The 19,858-nt window shown below is 33.3% G+C and overlaps 1 protein-coding gene across 5 annotated transcripts in view; it reads left to right on the top strand.

Moving 5' to 3' along the window:
- The window catches only part of NEO1 (neogenin 1), a 180,746-nt gene that overhangs the window by 98,079 nt on the left and 62,809 nt on the right, over window positions 1-19,858 (top strand). For all 5 annotated transcript variants that reach the window (XM_054688657.1, XM_037502890.2, XM_037502892.2 and 2 more), the window contains exon 7: window positions 1,284-1,404. In XM_054688657.1, coding sequence (XP_054544632.1) covers window positions 1,284-1,404 — 121 coding nt within the window. The remainder of the gene's footprint in view (window positions 1-1,283; window positions 1,405-19,858) is intronic.

Genomic DNA, 19,858 nt, shown 5'->3' on the forward strand with positions numbered 1-19,858 from the left:
ATTGAGGAAGAGAAAACTAAACCCAGAAATATTTTGATAACTTATATAAATCACATAGCAAACCAGTGATTGAACTAAGCCTGAAGTCCAGATCGCCTGACCAGCAATCTAGTACTCCTGCTTACACACAATGGCATCTTTAAACATAGCTGCCATCGTTTTCTGGGCAATGATTACCCCTCGTGTGTTTGTACACATGTGCATGCCATGTACCAATTTTTCTTCATAGCTCTCTAGTTAAGGGACCACAAATTTGTCCCTCATGTATAAATACCCATTCCCTTCAAGGTAAGTATAACCCAGTGCTGGACAATTGTTGTGACAGTAGATACAAAGATTTTTTTTAAAAAGTAAATACAAAAGTAAATGATTAATTTTAAATATATTTAAAAATACTTAACCATTATTGCTTTTTACTTTACATATAGTAGATGGTTTAGTAAATATTATCTACTACTACTTATATCATTATCTAACATCTTAGTAATAGTAATAGAATTATGTAGGCTTTAGTAATAGGGATTAATGGTATATTTTAAGATAACATACATGACCTTCATAAACAATCAGAGTCAGTAATTATGTTTGTTGAATGTCTCCTTTCAAATTCTCATGTAAGTATTTCACTCATGCTAGGAATATATTTTCTATTTTTTAAATACATATTCATGTTAGAAAAAATGATTTGCAAATATTTAATCTTATTAAAAATTACTTTTATGGCTAAATTATCAGTTTCACTTCATTGGTGTTTTCATAGTTCTTCTGATTTTTAAATTATATTATATCTAACAATAAAGATAGTTGACATTAATATAGTACTTTTTAGTTTAAGGAAAGCTGGTATATACGTGGCCTCATTTGATTTATTATAATCTAATCTACTAAAATATTAATGTTAAAAATAATCTTAAGAAAATGTCTAGAATTCACAAATCAGACTTTCACTTCAGTCACATGGTGTTGTATGGCAGACATTATTCCAAATAAAGCAGTTAAGTTTGCAAACATTGTGGGTATGACTTTCCATTTCAGTTAAGTTCTTTGTTTATGTCATTCTCTTAAGTTCTTGTCAATGACACTGTTTCCTGTTCTGGTCAAGTCAATACCTTGTCAAAACTATAATGTAAAATTGAGTTAGCAGGTAGATGGTGAAGTAATACTATTCAGTGATTTATTCACACAATTTTACTTGTTTTTCTTTCCCAGACAGAACATACCTTGAGATTTTCAACTAGTCAGCATTTGAATTATAAAATTTTATTTATATTTTTCTCCCTTAGAAGGAACATAATCTTCAAGTTTTGGGTCTGGTGAAATCAGATGAAGGGTTCTATCAGTGCATTGCTGAGAATGATGTTGGAAATGCACAAGCTGGAGCCCAACTGATAATTCTTGAACATGGTAAGAGGGACTGAAATGTCAAGATGAAAGAGACTGTGTGTTTGAGAATTAGTATCTATCACTTCAGTATATTTCATAACTAATGATCTATTGGTAAAGGCCAATATATGACATAACTGTGAGGAAAAAATAGCATTCTAAATCATTTCATTTGCATAAAGTGATCTAGAAACAATTTAGATAATGTTGAAAATTGGTATTAAGAAAAACTGACCTTCAGGATCATGCTCAGCGAAATAAGCCAGAAAGAAAAAGAAAAATACCGGATGGTCTCACTCATAGCAGGAATCTAGAAAACTTAAATAAGGGACCAGGAAAAAGAATAACTGTAAGAAAGAAAATATCAAAATCAACAAACAACTATGAACAAGAGACACTCTATGGGAGTGGGGGGCGGGGAAAGGAGGGATTGGGGTAAAAATAAGGGGGTTGTAATTGTATGGGGAATATAAAAACAAAATTTAAATTAAAAAAGGAAAAACTGACCTTCATAAACAACAATTATAGCCTTACACAATTGAATTTTTTTTTTAGATTTCAATCATTAATCTCACAAATATATTTCTACCTTATTTAGTTTGCATAGAAATTTTCAGTCTTTCAAAAATAAAATTAACTTGCCTTTTCTAGTTATCATCAAAAATACGTTTATTACAAATTCATACAACTTTGAAAATTCAAAAATTGGGAAGAACCTTGTTTCAGTCAGGGTCAGTCCAGGGGAAAATCACACAGCAATTTGAACAGAAACAAAACAGTTAAATACACTTTAATATAAAGAATTATTAAATTGGAGGGCATTTGATTAACTAAAATATCATATAAGATTTTTGTATGCTATTTTTAAAAAATACGCTTGAGAGTACTATTATAAAAATGCAAAATTGAACTTTTTCTTCCTATATTTGTCTGCCATTATACTTTCCCTATTCATTGAAAAGACTTAGTGAGGCATACGACTTTTCTATCTTGGCAAAATACCTCAGTTTGATTACCAAATAAGGCACTAACAGAACTAAAGTGAAGTAAATAGGTTTATTTCTTTTTATTAGTGACAGTGATTTTCATTAGTAAACTTTGTGACTCTCTTGAGGTTATTTTCATGGCAATCAATAAAGGAACTTAGGTATATTTGTGTTTGGGGTTACCATTGTAGGTTTCAATGGTCGGCTATGTTTGGCTGTCCCTAAACTCATCCTCATTTTAAAATGCTTGATGCCAAAATAATGATACTCATGGATGTGTGTTCATAAATTTTTGAGGCAACTTTTCAAAAACAGACAATGTTTTTGGGCTGGCAGATATTTTATTGAGCTTGTCATGGAAGCATTAAGGATGTACAGGTTATAGGAAGGAAGGTAGGTTCCATGCTACCAATTTTGCTTTCCATTTTACTGTTTTATTTAAATTTGCAAGGTATATGGGGAGATAAAACAGAGAGAACATAATTTATAAAGTATGATCTCTGCCTTTCTGGAGTTTATAGTATTTTAAAGGGTGTTAAGAGTTGTATATGACTTTAATACCAGTCCATAGTAAGTATTATTTTTATAGTACAAATAAAGCAGTATATAATGCAGACAAGAATAATTTTGTTTATTATTAGGGAGGTTTATTCATGAAGAGTGTCCTCTTTGTAATAGGCCTCAAATAATAGGATTTCTACATGTTAAACTGAGGACCTCGGTCATTATGGAAATAGGATCACTAGAGTACCTGTTTTTTAGGAAGGTGAATTATAAAGGCAGAAAAGGATACAATTGATAATGACCTTGATTATAAATAGTCAAAATAACAGTGTAGTAAGGCAGTCTGATAATGCAACTTTTATTAGAAGAAGGAAGGCACTATTTCGAGGTTATTTGGGCAACTAAGAAAGAGGGGATGCTTTACAAAAATAGAAAAGTGTTGTGAATTGAAGTGGAAGTGGACTTCTACTCAGAATGTAAATTTAAGCAAAAACAAAAGAAATATACTTTAATGTAAAGAATTTTTAAATTGAAGGGAATTGGAATAACAAAGGGTTAGTTAGAAAAAGTGAGGCAAATATAATGAATATAAGAATGAATATAAGAAGAAGAATGAATATAATGAATAGAAGAATATAAGAATCAGATATAAAGAGCAACCATACTGCTAGGACTAAGTGACAGTGTTCAGGACTAGGTCCCCTGAGGACTGAAATTCACACCTTGTTGGTGAGGAGGGTGTGGTCATCATTTACTAGATAACAGAGAAGTTGCTGTGCTACTGTGCAGTGCTGTCAAAACTTGCTTAAAAGTCACTGTCAGTATGCTGGTCAGAGCTCTTCACAGGGAGGTGTCGCTCCAAAAGCATTCTACAGACCCTTGAGGAGAGGTAGTATTATAAATGACTGAAACTTAAAGAACCTTCACAAAGAAACAAAACAGGCTATAGTGATTTAATATATATATATACATATATACTGCATACATATATACACATGTACATACATATATGTATAATTATCTTCTCTTATATCTTTTTTTTTTTTTTTTTTTGTGGGACTCTTGCCGGCGGCCGGGGAACGAACCGGCGCTGCAGAGGCTGCAGGCAGCCTCGCAGCCCAGTGCTCAACCGCTGCGTCACCAGGGGAGGCCCATCTTCTCTTATTTCTAATAAATGAAGAGACAATTGATTGTCTAAAGAGGGGCCTACAAACTTTTCCTGTAAAGGACTAAATAGTAAATATTTTATTTATCCTTTGTGGGCCAAATACTTTCTTGCGACAACTGTTTAGTTCTGCCATTGTAGCATGAAATCTGCCATGTAAATCAAACAGCCAGCACTGTTTCAGCAAAACTTCATTTACAAAAACAGATGGCAAGTTCTAGTTTGCTGACTTTTGGTCTAAAGAAATAGAACATACAAAATTAAAATGTGTGACAAAAAAGCAGAACAAAGTATGGTAGAATTGAGATCTATTTTAAGATTCTTGCATTACTGTCAAATCACATAAAACTATTTGAAGTATTCCATAAGTTAAAGGTGGATATTATAGACCTTAGGAATCCACCATAAAATAGAAAAAGGAATTTGACTAAATAAGTGAATAATGGAAATACCCTGGAATCAGAAACTACACTCAATATAAAAGTAGTAAGAAAAAAAGAAGAAAAAGGAACATAAAATAAATAGGACAAGTTAAAAACAACTAGCAAGATGGTATATTTAAATCTTCTTTATTAATAAGTACATTAAATGTAAATGATTCTGGACTGCAAAGCTAGTCACAACACATTTACCAGGATTTAAATCATCTAAAGTATGTTTGCTGACCTCAGCAGCATTAAACTGGAAATCAATAATAGATACTTGGAAAATCCTTAAATATTTGGAAATTAAACACCCTTATAATTATCCACATGTCAAAGAACAGATCACATAAGAAATGAGATACTGTTTTAAACTGAAAATGAAAAGGGAGCACATGAGTATTTTTAGAATGCAGCTAAACTAGTATTTTGAGAAAAGCTTTTACAAATCAGATCAGAAAAGAACAAATTAAAGCATTCAGAAAAAGAACATAAATAAATAAAATGGAAAATAGGCAATAAATGAAATCAAGAACTGGTTCTTTGAAAAGATCAATTAAATTGGAATATGTTTAACCAGGCTAAGAAAAACACAGATTGTCAGTATCAGGGATGAAAGGAAGAATATGACTACTGACCTACCAATTTTAGGAGGATATGAGGGAATGCTATGGACAAATTTATTTCTTGAAAAAAAGTAATAGATCTGATTTGTTGAAGAGAGGTTAAGACATCACTTTTAAGATGTGTGGAGGGTGGGTTACAGCAGAACACCAGAGCAAGATGGGTCCTCTCAGATGGTTAGGAAAAAGGTTGAGGAGGAAAGTAACTCATTTTGATTTTAATCCAAGATTCGAAACCAGCCTTCTCTGTTGCAACATGTATCTAATGTTGTTTTACTAGCTTTGCTGTTGTTTTTGTGTTAGTCTTCCACACTACTGAAAGTCAGATCCCTCAACCTCTCTTCAGTAAATGTAGTTATAAGGGACCATGTATTATCTAGTCTTGGATCTCTGTCTTTGGAGGAAGGTTGGTGATCCAGAATTTATCACTGAACGTCTTCTTGAAGATCTCCATAGACATCATCTCTAGTGAAATTTTCATATGGTTTTTGCTATGTGTTTTCTACTTATAGTCAAAACTTTCATCCTTGTTTATACCTTAAGCCATCACTGTTTTCTGAAGACTTACACCTCAATATCTAGAGAGCACATACTCCCTTACTGTGTTTTTTCCTTCACATCAATTCCAGTGAAGTACCTGTTCTGCTGATTTTTTAAAAACTTGTCTTTAATCTCAGTCTAATGCACTTCATTTGAAAAATAGATGGTTTAAATAAAAGAAGCTGGAAAAAGAAACTTAAGAGCAGAAATGTCACAGGGCAGGGAGAGGGGCACCCCAGAAGCCCACTGTAAATAGGTTCTGCCATCCTCCACATTAAGACAAAACGTATAAGACCTTTAATGGAAAGGAACTTTAATACAATTAGTGAACAATACAGAAAAGACAAAGAATATGGTTTCTAAGTCAAGCACCCAGTTTACCTGTCCCCTCATAGGTAAAAGCCCATCCAGACGGGATTGGCCCAGAGCAAGACTCGAAAGCCTGCCACAAGTCTAAAGCACCTTCTGGCGGGGACCCATAGAAAAGGGTCAGAAACAGCCAGACAAGTCTGGGAGGAAAAGAGCAAAGTCAAAATCAAGATAAAAGCTGCCATTGTTTACCTCCCCATGGGTCTTTCACCCACATCTGTTTCACCCAGCCCAGGACCAAAAGGCAAATGTCTGTTTGCTCCATGAGCCTCTTCCAGGTCTCCTTCTTGCAATCCATCCTGCTTCCTTCCTTCCCCATTCTCCTTTCCAGCTTCTTCTCCCTGCTCAGCTCAATTCTCCTTTTGGGTAGGGCAGGGAACCTGGAACCTCCCCTCATCCTGGGCACCACCCTGTTACAGAAATAGCATTTTAAAATTTCTGAGTGTATGATAAAGTTTAATCATGAACCAGTGTGTATAGAAAGGATAATACATTACATGAACACAGATTACTTGGTGATTTGAAAAGAAAATTATTCACCTTCTAAAATATGTAAAATCTGGAGAGTTAAAATTTATTGAATTCATAAAAAGGTTGAAAGATGATGGAATAGTGTTACCATCTGCTTTTACATATAAAATAGAGTACAGATGAAAATCTTGGTATTTTAGGATATAAAAATTTACATCATCTGTGTATGAGAAATACTTTAACTAAATTTAGGAGACAAACTGGAATAATGTCACAAAAATTACAGAAATTTAATATTCTAAATACAACAGGAATACAAATATATGTGACAAAATGACACACATAGCATGCAATTCACTATAGAATAAAGATAGATCTTCTAATCAATACAAAGTAAATCAAAATCAACAAGCAATTATAAACCAGAGACACACTACTGGGGTGGAGGGTGAAGGGAGGGGCAGAGAGAGGAAGGACTAGACTCAAAATAAAGGGGGGATGCAATTGTATGGGGAATATAACCATAATGAAAATGCATACATTGTGCAAAGATGAAAAATGATGTAAGAATTATATAAAATAAAATATTTTTAAAAATCTTAATGAGATTTCAGTTTTTTATATCTTTAATGGCACTATTTTGTAATGATGGGGTATGGTGTGATTAGATTCATGTCTTTGAAAATGTAAATTGTTACATCATTTACTAAAGCCATTTTAACAATTATGTCTTAAAAATTACTGACTCACCCCATTAATTGTTCTTTTAGAATTTTTTCCTAGGGAGGTTTCAGGGATTTGGACAAAGGCTAATAATATCAACGTTAGTAACTTCAAAAGAAAAAGATAGTAGTAATTATAATAGGAAATGATTAAATGCCCTAAATTAGAGGAAATAATGAAAATATAGTACCACCTTATGATGGATGTTATTTGTCCATTAAAAATTATGCCTTTGAACAGTCTTTAATGATATCGGGAAAAACTCAGGATATAGTGTGAATTTGAAAATTAAAATACAAAAATTGTACATGCCAGTTAATCTGAATTTAGTTTAAAAAATTAAACATTTACATTTAGAAATTCCCATGTCTTTGGGTAGTGATAGTTTCTCAGTTTTCTAAAATAGCCATATATTCTGTAATCATTAATAGTTTTTCTTTTTTAAAAATTAATATTTAAGCCATTTGTCAATCAATGCTGAAATTTAGAAAAGATTCCAAGCACAATTTTGAGGACTTTCTGCCAGAAATGTACAAGTTAAAAGTGAGAAACAGTTGCCTTCACAAGAGTGTTGGGTTGTGTTGCAAGAAATAAATTGAGCATCTTTGGGTAGAATTCACTGATACCCTTTGATTTGGTACAAGGATTAGAGGCTTGAGCACCTGAAGGAGGAAGGATAGAAAATGGCTCACCTTGGGACTCTTTTCCTTTGTGTTTATTAGCATTACAAATTTCAAAGAGTAAAATAGAATGTGTATATAACATTCTCCAAATCTATTTAACCATGGAACTCGCTCTTTTTTTTTAAGTAGATCCATTAATTTTTAAAAGGCATAGTTTGGGAAGCATTAATGTAAGGATTTCCAAAGGTGGACAAGAGTAATGTTGGCAAAATCCAGCCAACTTCCTGTTTTTGTTAATAAAGTTTTATTGTAACACAGCCACACATTTGTTTACAGATTGGTTTGTGTCCAGTCTGTGGTTTATTTTCACAATAATAGAGGTGAATAGTTTAGACAGAGACCATATGACCTGCAAAACTTTTTATGCTCTGGCGTTGTACAAGTTTTCTGAAAACAGTGTTTATGTTATATATACTTTACAGCCTCAGTGTGTGATTTGAAGTGGAAATTTGTTTCATTTACAACTTTTTAAATGAAAAAAAAAGGGGGAAGGGTAGGCAGGAAAAGGGCAGAAGTCAGGAGGGTGAAGATAAAAGAATAAGAAAAAAAAGTCAAACTTGAATGTGTGAATAATCAAGGGAGAACTGTTAACAGGAGAACTACAAACTATGGTTTGCTAGGAGATTTTTATGAGTAACATCCGAGAGACATTTAAGCACTTAGAGTACCATGGAATAAAATTTTAGTAGTAGAAAGAAACCTGTTGTGATGGTACTTATCTTTATCTACCTAGTTTAAAATTAATGTTGGAAATATTTGATGGAGCTTCTTTGACAGAGTCTTATTTTTGTAGAGGGAATTTTCAGATTCCCACGAGAACTGTATGGCTATATGTACCGACCTTCAATCTGCTGACTGGTGCTTGGCCACAAGAAGGTACATTGGAGCACCCACATTAACCTATGATACAATTGAACAGCATGGTTCTAAAGTTTATTATCACCTTTGAACATTAAGTGTAATTTCATAATTATAGTTAAAAATATGCAAAACACTTATGCAACAACACTAGAAAAGAGAATTTATAGTCATATTGGGAAGTAGATTTCTTTCAAACAATTATCCTTCAGGTTTCTTGAGATGTAATTGACATTTAACACTGATTTGACAATTACATTGATGATTAGACAATTACATTGCAAAATACTTATAAGGCTAGTTTAACAGGTACTTTACCTGACATATAATTTCTATTTTGTTGTTGTTAGGGTGAGAGTATCAAAGCTCTACTGTCATAGCAGCTTTCAAGCATATGGATCAGTATGAAAACTATAGTCACCTTGCTGTACATTAGAACCCTGAGACTGACTCACTTTATGCCTGAAAGTCTGTACCCTTTGACCATCATCTCTATTCCCCTACCCCTCAGCCCCTGGCAGTCACCATCCCATGCTCTTTCTTGGAATTCAATGTCAAACTTTTTTTTTAATCAAAACACTTAAAATGCAGTTTTAATACTAAATTTATTTTTATGTATTTTTAGGAACAACAACACTTCTGCTTTTTGAAGATGTGACTAATATATTTAAGTTAACTAACATTGTTTTATTTGCTACCAGTGTAAATTAATATTTATGCTAAAATATGCCTGTCATTTATGCTAAAATATCTTCTCTTTGTAATAATCATCTCTTTTTTTAATCATCTATTATTTTTAAAAGAGTATTGGCATATAAATTATTGCAGACAGGTTAAAAGTAGTAAAAATTAAGGTAAAATGTGGATTTGTCTGTCAATTTTTATTAGCTTTCCTTCCTGTCAATTTGAATTTAAAAATAGATTCCAAAATTATGTAATACTGAAATGTAGAAACAAATACAATTTTTTGTACATCCTTTCATATCAGTTCTAATGTTTGGCAGTTTTTTAGTTGCAATAATGTAGGCTAGGTTTGTGAAAAAGGAGTAATATTAGCTTGTTTTTATTAAAGGAAATTCATACTTTACTAACTCATGAAATGACTTCAAGGGTATTATGGTCATGGTAGATAAGAGTGCAGACTGACAATACATTTCTTTTTTTTTGGACAGAGACATTTGTAAAAAAAAAAAAATTCCATGTAGTATCTGAGGTAAATATTGAATAATAAGAGTTTTGGAGTAAATGACTAAAGGTTTGGCATGATTAGAAGTTGGCTATGTGGCAGGAAATTATTAGTCATTAGTGGAATATTTTAAATATAAAGCACTAGGATATAGGATAGCAGGTGTTGATTTTAATCAAAGAATACTAGTCAGTTATTTTGCATTTTTAAAGCTGTAACTATAACTTCAGAAAAAGGTTTAACTTGATAGTTGCGATGAAATTTGATGAAGTCCATGTCTCAGAACTATCTAAGATTGAAAATGCACCTATTGTCAATGGATTCTACTACTTGTCTGCCATTAATTTGCTTAGTGATTGAATCACATACTGAAATTCTGTAATATTTATTTTCTATAAAATGAAGAGGTTAAATTAAGTGATTTTCTAGGTCCCTTATTGCAAATACCTTGAATGCATTTGTTTTAGAAAAACAGATGACTATAAGATGTATTTCAGAGCAGTTTTTGTTTAGACATGGAAACAAATATGAACAAATATGTTCACAGACAGGCTGGGGCATTGCCGGTTAATAATTTTTTGTTACCTGCCACAATGTGTGTAATGAAGAAATCTGTGCTCAAAATCTGAACAACTGATTTCATGTCCCAACCCCACTGTGGATGAGTTAATTAATCTCTCTGAACATCAGTTTCCTTACCTATAATATAAACTATAATCTCTGCACAGTACACTTCTGAGGGAAAAGTAGAATATATGTAAAACATGTTATAAATTGTAAATACTCTAACTTAACATAATAGTAGCTTGAAGAATGTTCAGAGGCAAAGCTACTGAATAGGAATCAGTAGTCACCTTAAACTCTGTTAAAGATAAAAGGTACCTTTGTGAAGCAAAGTTTGATAACTATTCATTTCGATCATGTTTGAAAAACAAGAAAAAATACATGACCAGATTGCAAGGCATCTGAAATAGCCTTATTAAAAGGAAATTTGCACAAATTTTAAATAAGCTTAACACATGTTCATTGTCAAGAATAAGATTGGGGGCCTCCCTGGTGGCGCAGGCGGTTGAGTGCCGTACCATGAGGCTGTCCGCAGCCTCTGCAGCGCGGGTTCGATCCCGGCCTACTGGCTGGCGAGAGTCCCACATGGCGAGGTAGACCTCTCCTGTCTTGCCTGCTGCTCCTCTTAGCAGTGTATTTCTTCAGTTTGCCTGTTCTATGCCCTGCTCTGTCTACGGTGAATTCTCTCACCCTCCCACGCATCTGTCCTGTACCCTGGTTCTTGTATAAAAATAAATAAATCTTAAAAAAAAAAGAGAGATTGGATAATTGACTTGGATATTAGAAGTAAAGATCTCTTAACCCTTCCCCTAATCTTACTTTCTTGAGATAGTCCTTGTTAACTAACATTTTTTGTATACTTACTCCTCAATAAATATTTTTGAGCAAAATTATACATGCTATATAAAGTTTCTATATCATGTTAAGTATGGGAATAAAAGATGAACAGCAGACATGACTCTGCCCTCATAGTGCTCATGTTCATTTAGCAGAAACAGACATTAAATAAGTTAACAAAATAGTTAACAGTTTTTATGTTTACTTAAATAAAAAGAATCATCTGAAAAGGAATTATTGAGGGTAGAGTGGGAGTTACATGGGTCTTTCTAATATGATATTTGTGACCTAAAAGCATTAGAATAAGCCGTTGTTTGTGTGTTATGGTCATGTATATGAATATACACATTCGCTATAAACTTACTTACAGAAGTGAAATTATTTTTATGACGACATAACAGTATTTTGTGGATTTGTCAGTACGTATAGGCTTACTTTATTTCTTTTAACTGTTCTTTATTCATTGGACTATAGTATAGTATAACTTGTTTTTGCATTCTTGGTAGCAGTATAATTTTTTTTGAAATGCAACTTAATAATTTAGAACTCATATATCCTTTCATCAGATAATCCTATTTGTAATAATTTGTAGATCTAGTTACCAAATATTTAAAGATACTTAATTAGACTAGCGTAAATCTGCAAACGATACAACAAATAAATACATGAATACAGTGGACTATTAGGTGACATTTAAGAAATAAGGTACATATGGAAAAATATCCAGCTTATATATTTTTAAATATTTATTTATGTATGCATACAAGAACAGGAGTACAGGCCAGAGGTATAGGGGGTGAGAGGATTCACCAGAGACAGAAAGGGGAACGGAACAGGCAGGTTGACCAAAACACACTGCTGAGGCGGGCAGCAGGTGAGACAGGAGAGGTCTGCTGTGCCAATTGGGTAGCTCCCTGACCAGGGATCGAACTCGTGCTGCAGTGGCTGCAGGCAGCCTCATAGGTTGCATCTTAAGCCCCTATGCCACGAGGGAGGCCCAACTTATTAATAAAGCAAGTTTCAAAGAAATATGTGTCATCTGATTAGCTTTGTGTGAAAGGTGAAAGGGCTATAGTTGTATTATGCCTGTATGTATAAGAAAGTTCTATAAATCTTCATTGATGTATTTATGGTGCTATAACTGAGGAATGGGATTGGACAAATCTAAAGATGAGGAGGAGAGGACAATGTATTGTAAATTTTTGAAAAGCCAAATAAAAAAAATTACTGGAAATTAGATTTGAAATAGTTCAATCAGGTTTATACATAGTGAGTTTTACTTCACTCAGGGTAATTTATAACTTTTTGAGTTTATTTCTTGAGACAAAATGCTGTGAGGAAAAAAATAGGTTGTTAACCATCTTCAACTGTTGGCCATTTATTATAGTATTTCTTTTTCCTTGGACATAAGTTGTTTCTCATAAATACTAAGATAATTAAGTATAGTTTGTAAATATTAAAATCAATTTTTTTGTTAACGGAGTTTTCTACTGAGTACACATACTCTGTGAATATATTTATATTTACCTGAGACCTTACTGTCTAGGCCATCAGGAGAGATGATATAAAATCATAGAGACTTTAGCTAGAATAGCTTAGAGATGTGAGTATCCAGCCCAACTAGCTGGGGACTCAGGTAAGTGACTTTTTTTTTATCACATGGATAGCATCAAAGTCAGGACTGATACATAGGTTTTCACTTTCAGAATTCATTGTACCAATTTAATAAGTTTAATGTTTTCAAAACAAAGATCATTTATGTTCCTCTTAATCTCAGGTTAAATTTTTAAATCTATGTGGTTATACTTATTGATAAGACTGATCAGGTGTATCATTTTGCAAGGATAACCATGCATCTTGTGTGCCTGAGACAGTCCTAGTTTGTTGCCCCAGCATAATTGTTGAAAATTCCTTCTAGCACCCTTAGAGGTATCTAGCTGTGAACAATATATTCCACAGAAACTATTTATTGCCAATTTATTAAATCTGAAATATTCTAACAGTTCTGGGGTATAGGTTTTAGATTATGAATCTAAATAATTGCAGTGTAAGCTGCGCTAAATGCTAAATTGCCACTGTAATTCCAAATGGGGAGAACTGATTTCTGCTAGGTTTGACAGCAAAGGAAGTCAGACACTTGCATTGGAGCTGAACCTATAAAGTGAATGGGATTATATATTGGTCAGGTTTTACAGACATGAAAAAGGATGACATTTCAGGTATGCAAGTAAGAAAGTTCAAGTGCAAAGTATTTGAGAATAGCAAGCAGCTCTATTTAACAGTGTTCAGAAAAGTACAAATTCAGGAATATACATTCTGGCAGTATGTGTAGACCAGTTTATTTAATACCAAGTCACAAGGTTGGAATTTGTTGAATAACTAGAAAATCTCACAATTTTCAGATACATGAAGAAACAACACTTGTTTAGGATTAGATATTGGTGATGTGTTGCATGGGTTTAAAGAGGAAATAAATAATGAATTTATGATAGTGATTAGGAGCATTATGCACCAAATCAGATATCATTTTAAGACACCCTTATCCCCCCAACTAGGTAGTGACAGTAGGTATAAAAGTTTTTTTAGCCCTCAGTGGCTCATACATATTAATTGTTATCAATATATAGCTGCTCAGAACATAAGATAAATATTTTGATATTTAACGTACTGGAAAGAAGTAGGTTGGAGCTTTACAATTAATACATGTAGAATGATATTCTGTATTAGTCTACAGTTACAATCTTAGTGTCCTTAGGTTAAGAAAGTTTGTCCCCATTATTGTTGTGCTATAATGAATGTTCAGTTTTTAGAAAAGTTTGGAGAAGTAGAAATATTAAATAATGATTTTTTGTTTAATATTTAACATCATATTTCCCAACAGTCATGAATTTTAAGGACACACCTTTTGTGAGGTACAGATAGTGACTTACTGCCTCATTTGTAATTTTTAGTATTTAGAAGTGATACAGAAGTTCTGCAAATGACCTTTCTGGACACAAAGATGAATTAAGAATTATCAGAGACCATGGCTGAATTTAAATTTGATGTTAGTATTTTGTTATAAAGAATCCATTATGCGGTGCTAAAACACCAGAAGGAAGATAGTATGTCTGAATATCTTTTAATTGGTAGCTATATTTAAAAGATGCTAAATTATACAATAATGTCATACTTAGTTGGCAGAGTATCATCTGAGTTTAGAAAACATCACTGACAATCTGGCTACTTATAGACTTGATTTCTTACAGTTTCAGTGTTGGATCAGTGTGTTACTCATTTCAGTTATCCTGTTGGTGCTGAGAAAATCTTCCAATTGCTGCATACTTTAGAGAAATTTAAAGTATGGTATAATTTTATATGCATTTTGAAAAATGTTTTCTTTAGTATTAGCATTTTAAGTGTTACTGCTATCACTTTCTAATATGAGTCTAATATTTTAGCTGTATATATTTTTTAAAAAACTATTTACCACTAGAACTTATACAGTGTCTACCAGACATTGTGGACCCCAGATGATAAAGAGAATGTGAGAGATTATTTTAGCTGGATTTCAGTGTGATGGTGATTTTCTTCTAATTTTTAGAGTTCTTCTTTAGTTTAGACTCCTCCACATATTTGAGTAGTTATATTTTCTTATAAAATAGTTATGTTAAAGATCTGGATTAGGTGCTACTTGAATTCTGTTACTTTTGTACACAATCTGAAGAAATAAGAACTTAGAACTTGAACTTCTTTAAATTCTTAAATTCTTCTTTAAATTCTTTAAATTCTCAAATTCATCTTAAATTTGAATCCCAAAAAATGCTGCTGCTGTTTGTCTCTCAACTACATCTTGGAAAATTGGTTACATTTAGAATTAATGTACACCATTTAGCATACTGGAGTGATGTCAGTTTTCCCTTTTTATTGGTGTCAGTGTGTAATAAGCAGAAATACCTTTAAACATTTTATATTTCCTTTCCTTCTGGGGTGTTGCCATCTTATTGAAGGGATTGAATTTTGATTTAGGATGAAAGGGAGAAGGCTATCTTTTCCGGGGCTCACTGCTGTGACAAGTACGTCATTAGCCTCTGGCACACCTTTTTTAATGAATGCTTTTAATGTCAGGAAAAAGTCAGATGACTTCCTTCAAATTGAAATATCTCTCCTGCACACAAGAATGAGAGGAGTATTTTGTGTTCATTTTATTTTATAACTTCCTTCAATTGTTTGTATAAGTCATTTGTTTAAGCCAGCAGTTCACTACAGAGCTGTTTGTCAGAACACACGCATACTAAAACTCTCCAATAGAGTATGTATCTGTTACCAGATTTGGTGTTTTCTGCCTTAGTTCTTCAAAGTAGGATTTCTGAAATCTATGGGGTTATTTACATGGAACTCTTACACTCCTATGTAGTTATTTAAATAATCAAATTCATGATTTTGGCAGACTAATTTGTAAGTTTATATTGCATTGTTTACATTGTCTTCAACAACTTTGCTAATAAACATTTCAGGTATTTGGATAACTGAATTATTTCACAGTTTTCTCACAGCCAGGAAGACTGCTACCGAATTCTTAAGCACCAATTTTAATTAGACTTCAGAACTGCTGGGAAGTCCTATTAGATTTTCCTCATCTACTCCCTTTTCCCTGTGTATATTAATTAGAACTTCATGCTCTTCAAACCTATTCCCCTATACCGACCATTCATTAGCAGATGACCACATTTCTCAGTTCATTGGAATTTGAGATTCTTTTTTGTGATACAGTTGATGATCAGTTTTTTTTGTCATAAATCCTTGAGTTTTTTGTTTCCTACATTGTACAATTTATAAGTAATCTAATAGATCAAGCTTGTTAATTGTGTTTGTAAAATCCTGTAGAGACTAACCTAATTTTTGTCTATTCAATCTGCCAATTTCTAAGAAAATGTATTTCTGAGAACAGTATGATTATAGATTTGTTCAGTTCTTTGTATTTCTAACTTATTGCTTTATATTAATCAGAAGCTATGTTCTGAATGCATTCAGAATCATGACTTATGTTCCTGGTAGATTACTGTTTCATCAGATTTAAGACGTTGAATAATAATATGCATCCTGATTTCAGAGGTATTAAAATGTGAAAACATGCATAAAACATGGTACTTATTTTATCAGTAGGAAACATTCCTTTTGTTCTGATTGATTTTTGTTGTCTTCACTTATGTTTTGACTATTATTGGCATTACTCTACCTGCTTTCTTTTTAGTAGCCCTGACTGATCTATATTTTCTATTTTTTTATTTATTCTTTTTATACTCATACTCTGAGTCCTGCCGACCCATCTTACTATGTTTATCAAATGGTCAACTTTAAGACTAGCCTGTATATTTAGTCATAGTTTTTTCTTTCTTTTTTAATAAATTTTATTTTTATATTCCCCATACAATTGCAACCCCCTTATTTTGACCCCAACCCTTTCCCTCTCCGCCCCCCACTCCCCATAGAGTGTCTCTGGTTCATAGTTGTTTGTTGATTTTGATTTTCACTTTCTTATAGTTATTCATTTTCCTGGTCCCTTATTTAAGTTTTCTAGATTCCTGCTATGAGTGAGACCATCAGGTATTTTTCTTTTTCTTTCTGGCTTATTTCACTGAGCATGATCCCTTCCAGCTCCATCCATGTTGCTGCAAATTGCATGTGTTTATCTTTTTTGAATGCTGAGTAATATTCCATGGTGTATATGTACTACATCTTCTTGATCCAGTCATCTATTTTTGGGCATTTGGGTTGTTTCCAAAGCTTAGCTATTGTAAACAGTGCTGCTATAAACATAGGGGTGCAGGTGTTCTTTGGAATGGATGTTTCTGTGTCCTTTGGGTAAATACCTAGGAGTGGAATTGCTGGATCATATGGAAGCTCTATGTTTAGTAGGTCCAGAAATCTCCACACAGCTCTCCATAGTGGTTGGACCAGTTTGCACTCCCACCAACAGTGCAGGATAGTGCCTTTTTCTCCACAACCTCGCCAACATTTGTTGTTGCTAGTTTTTTTAATATGTGCCATTCTCACTGGTTTAAGATGGTATCTCATGATAGTTTTGATTTGCATTTCCCTGATTACAAGTGATGTTGAACATTTTTTCATATGCCTGGTGGCCATTTGCATTTCCTCTTCAGAGAAGTTTCTTTTTAGCTCTACTGCCCTTTTTTTTTTTTTTAGAGGCATGTTTTATTATTTTATTTATTTGTTTGTTTGTTTGTTTGTTTGTTTATACATGCACTGGGTAGAGTCAGAAGCGCGGGAAGGTGAGAGAATTCACCAGAGCCAGAGCAGGGAGCAGAGCAGGCAGAAGGACCGAGGTACACTGCTGAAGGGAGCAGCGGGCGGCAGGAGAGGTCTGCGTGCCATGTGGGACCCTCCTCTGGTGGCCGGGGAGCAGCCGGGGATCGAACCGGCGCCGCAGAGGCCGAGGGCAGCTTCGCAACCCAACGCTCAACCGCTGCACCACCGGGGAGGCCCTCTTCTGCCCATTTTTTGACAGGATTATTTTCTTTGTTGTTGAGTCTCATCAGCTCTTTGTAGATTTTTGTGATCAGTCCTTTATCATGAGTGTTGTGTGCAAAAATGTTCTCCCAGTTGGTGGGGTTTCTCTTTGTTTTGGTTATTGTCTCTTTTGCTGTGCAGAAGCTCTTTAATTTGATGTAGTCCCTGCTGTTGATCTTTGCCTTTACTATCACTGCTTTGGGTGATGTGTCTGTAAAGATGTCTTTGATGTGCATATCACATAGTGTTTCGCCTATATTTCCCTCTATGTATTTTATGGTTTCAGGTCTTATGTCTAGTTCTTTAATCCATTTTGAGTTGGTTTTTTGTGTATGGTGTGAACAAACTTTTTTCGCTCCAATGCATATTCTTTGCTCCTTTGTCAAAGATTAGTTGACCATAAATCTGTGGGTTTATTTCTGGATTTTCTATTTGATTCCATTGGTCTGTGTGTCTGTTCTTGTTCCAATAACATGCAGGTTTGATGAGTATGGCTTTGTAGTATAGTTTGAAGTCTGGGAGTGTGATGCCTCCATTCCCTTCCTTTTTTTTTCAGGAGAGCATTGGCTATTTGGGGTTTTTGGTGATTACATATGAATTTCATCAATAATTGTTCTATTTCTTTGAAGAATGACATTGAAATTTTTATTGGAATAGCATTGAATCTGTATATTGCTTTTGGTAGGATGGCTATTTTAATAATGTTTATTCTTCCAATCCATGAGCAGGGGATGTCTTTCCATTTCTTTATATCTTCTTCTATTTCTTTTAACAGTGTTTTATAGTTTTCTTGTATAGGTCCTTTACCTCTTTTGTTAGATTTATTCCCAAGTATTTGATTTTTTTTTTGTTTCAATAATAAAAGGGATTTTTTTTTTTATTTCTTCTTCAGATTTATTGTTTGTGTATAGGAAGGCTACTGACTTTTGCGTGTTGATTTTGTATCCTGCCACTTTACTGAACTCATTGATGAGTTGAATTAGTTTTTCTGTGGAATTTTTTGGGGTTCTCTATGTATATTATCATATCATCTGCAAATAGTGATAGTTTGACTTCTTCTTTTCCTATTTGGATTCCTTGTATGTCTTTCTCTTGTCTTATTGCTCTGGCTAGGACTTCCAGTATTATACTGAAAAGCAGTGGTAAGAGTGGACATCCTTGTCTTGTTCCAGATCTTAATGGAAATGCTTTCAGCTCTTCACCATTGAGAATGATACTGGCTGTTGGCTTGTTATATATGGCCTTTATGATGTTGAGGTATGTTCCTTGTATCCCAAGAATTTCAAGGGCTTTTATCATGAATGCGTGTTGCAATTTGTCGAAAGCTTTCTCAGCATCTATTGATATTATCATATGGTTTTTATATTTCTTTTTGTTGATTCCTCTGTCATATCTGATTTTAGTAATTTGTGGCTTATTTTTTCTTTTTTGATGCACCTAGCTAGAGGTTTATCAATTTATTGATATTTTCATGTAATCAATGTCAGTCTTATTCTGTCACTCCCCTATTTTTGTTTTCAATGATTGCAGCCTAGTTTTTATTTATTTTCTTACTTTAGGCTTAATGTGTTCCTTTGGTTTCCTAAGGTAGAAACATTGGTTATTTTTTTCTTTTCTAATATGTGTATTAATGCTGTAAATTTCCCTTTAAACATCTCTTTTGTTGCATTCCACAGATTTGGATAAGTTTTGTTTTCACTTTCATTCAATTCAAAGTGTTTTCTCATTCTCTGTGATAACCTCTTTGACCCATGTATTACTTAGGTGTGTATTTCCAAATATTTCAGAGTTTTTCATTTATATTCATTAGTTATTTCTTGTTTAACTCTCCTGTAGTCTGAGAACATACTTTGAACGATTTCTGTTCTTTTCAATTTGTTAAAATCTGTTAAAATATGTTTCATAGTTAGGGCATTATATCTCTAGTGAATTTCCATGTAAGTTTAAGAAGAGTGTCCATTCTGCTATTGTTGAATAGAATCTGTTATGTGTCAGTAGATTGATAATGCTATCAGGTCATCTCCAGCCTTACTA

This window comes from Talpa occidentalis, unplaced genomic scaffold (assembly GCF_014898055.3).
Source record: "Talpa occidentalis isolate TD23 unplaced genomic scaffold, MPIMG_talOcc4v2.1 talOcc4.11, whole genome shotgun sequence".
Taxonomy (NCBI): domain Eukaryota; kingdom Metazoa; phylum Chordata; class Mammalia; order Eulipotyphla; family Talpidae; genus Talpa; species Talpa occidentalis.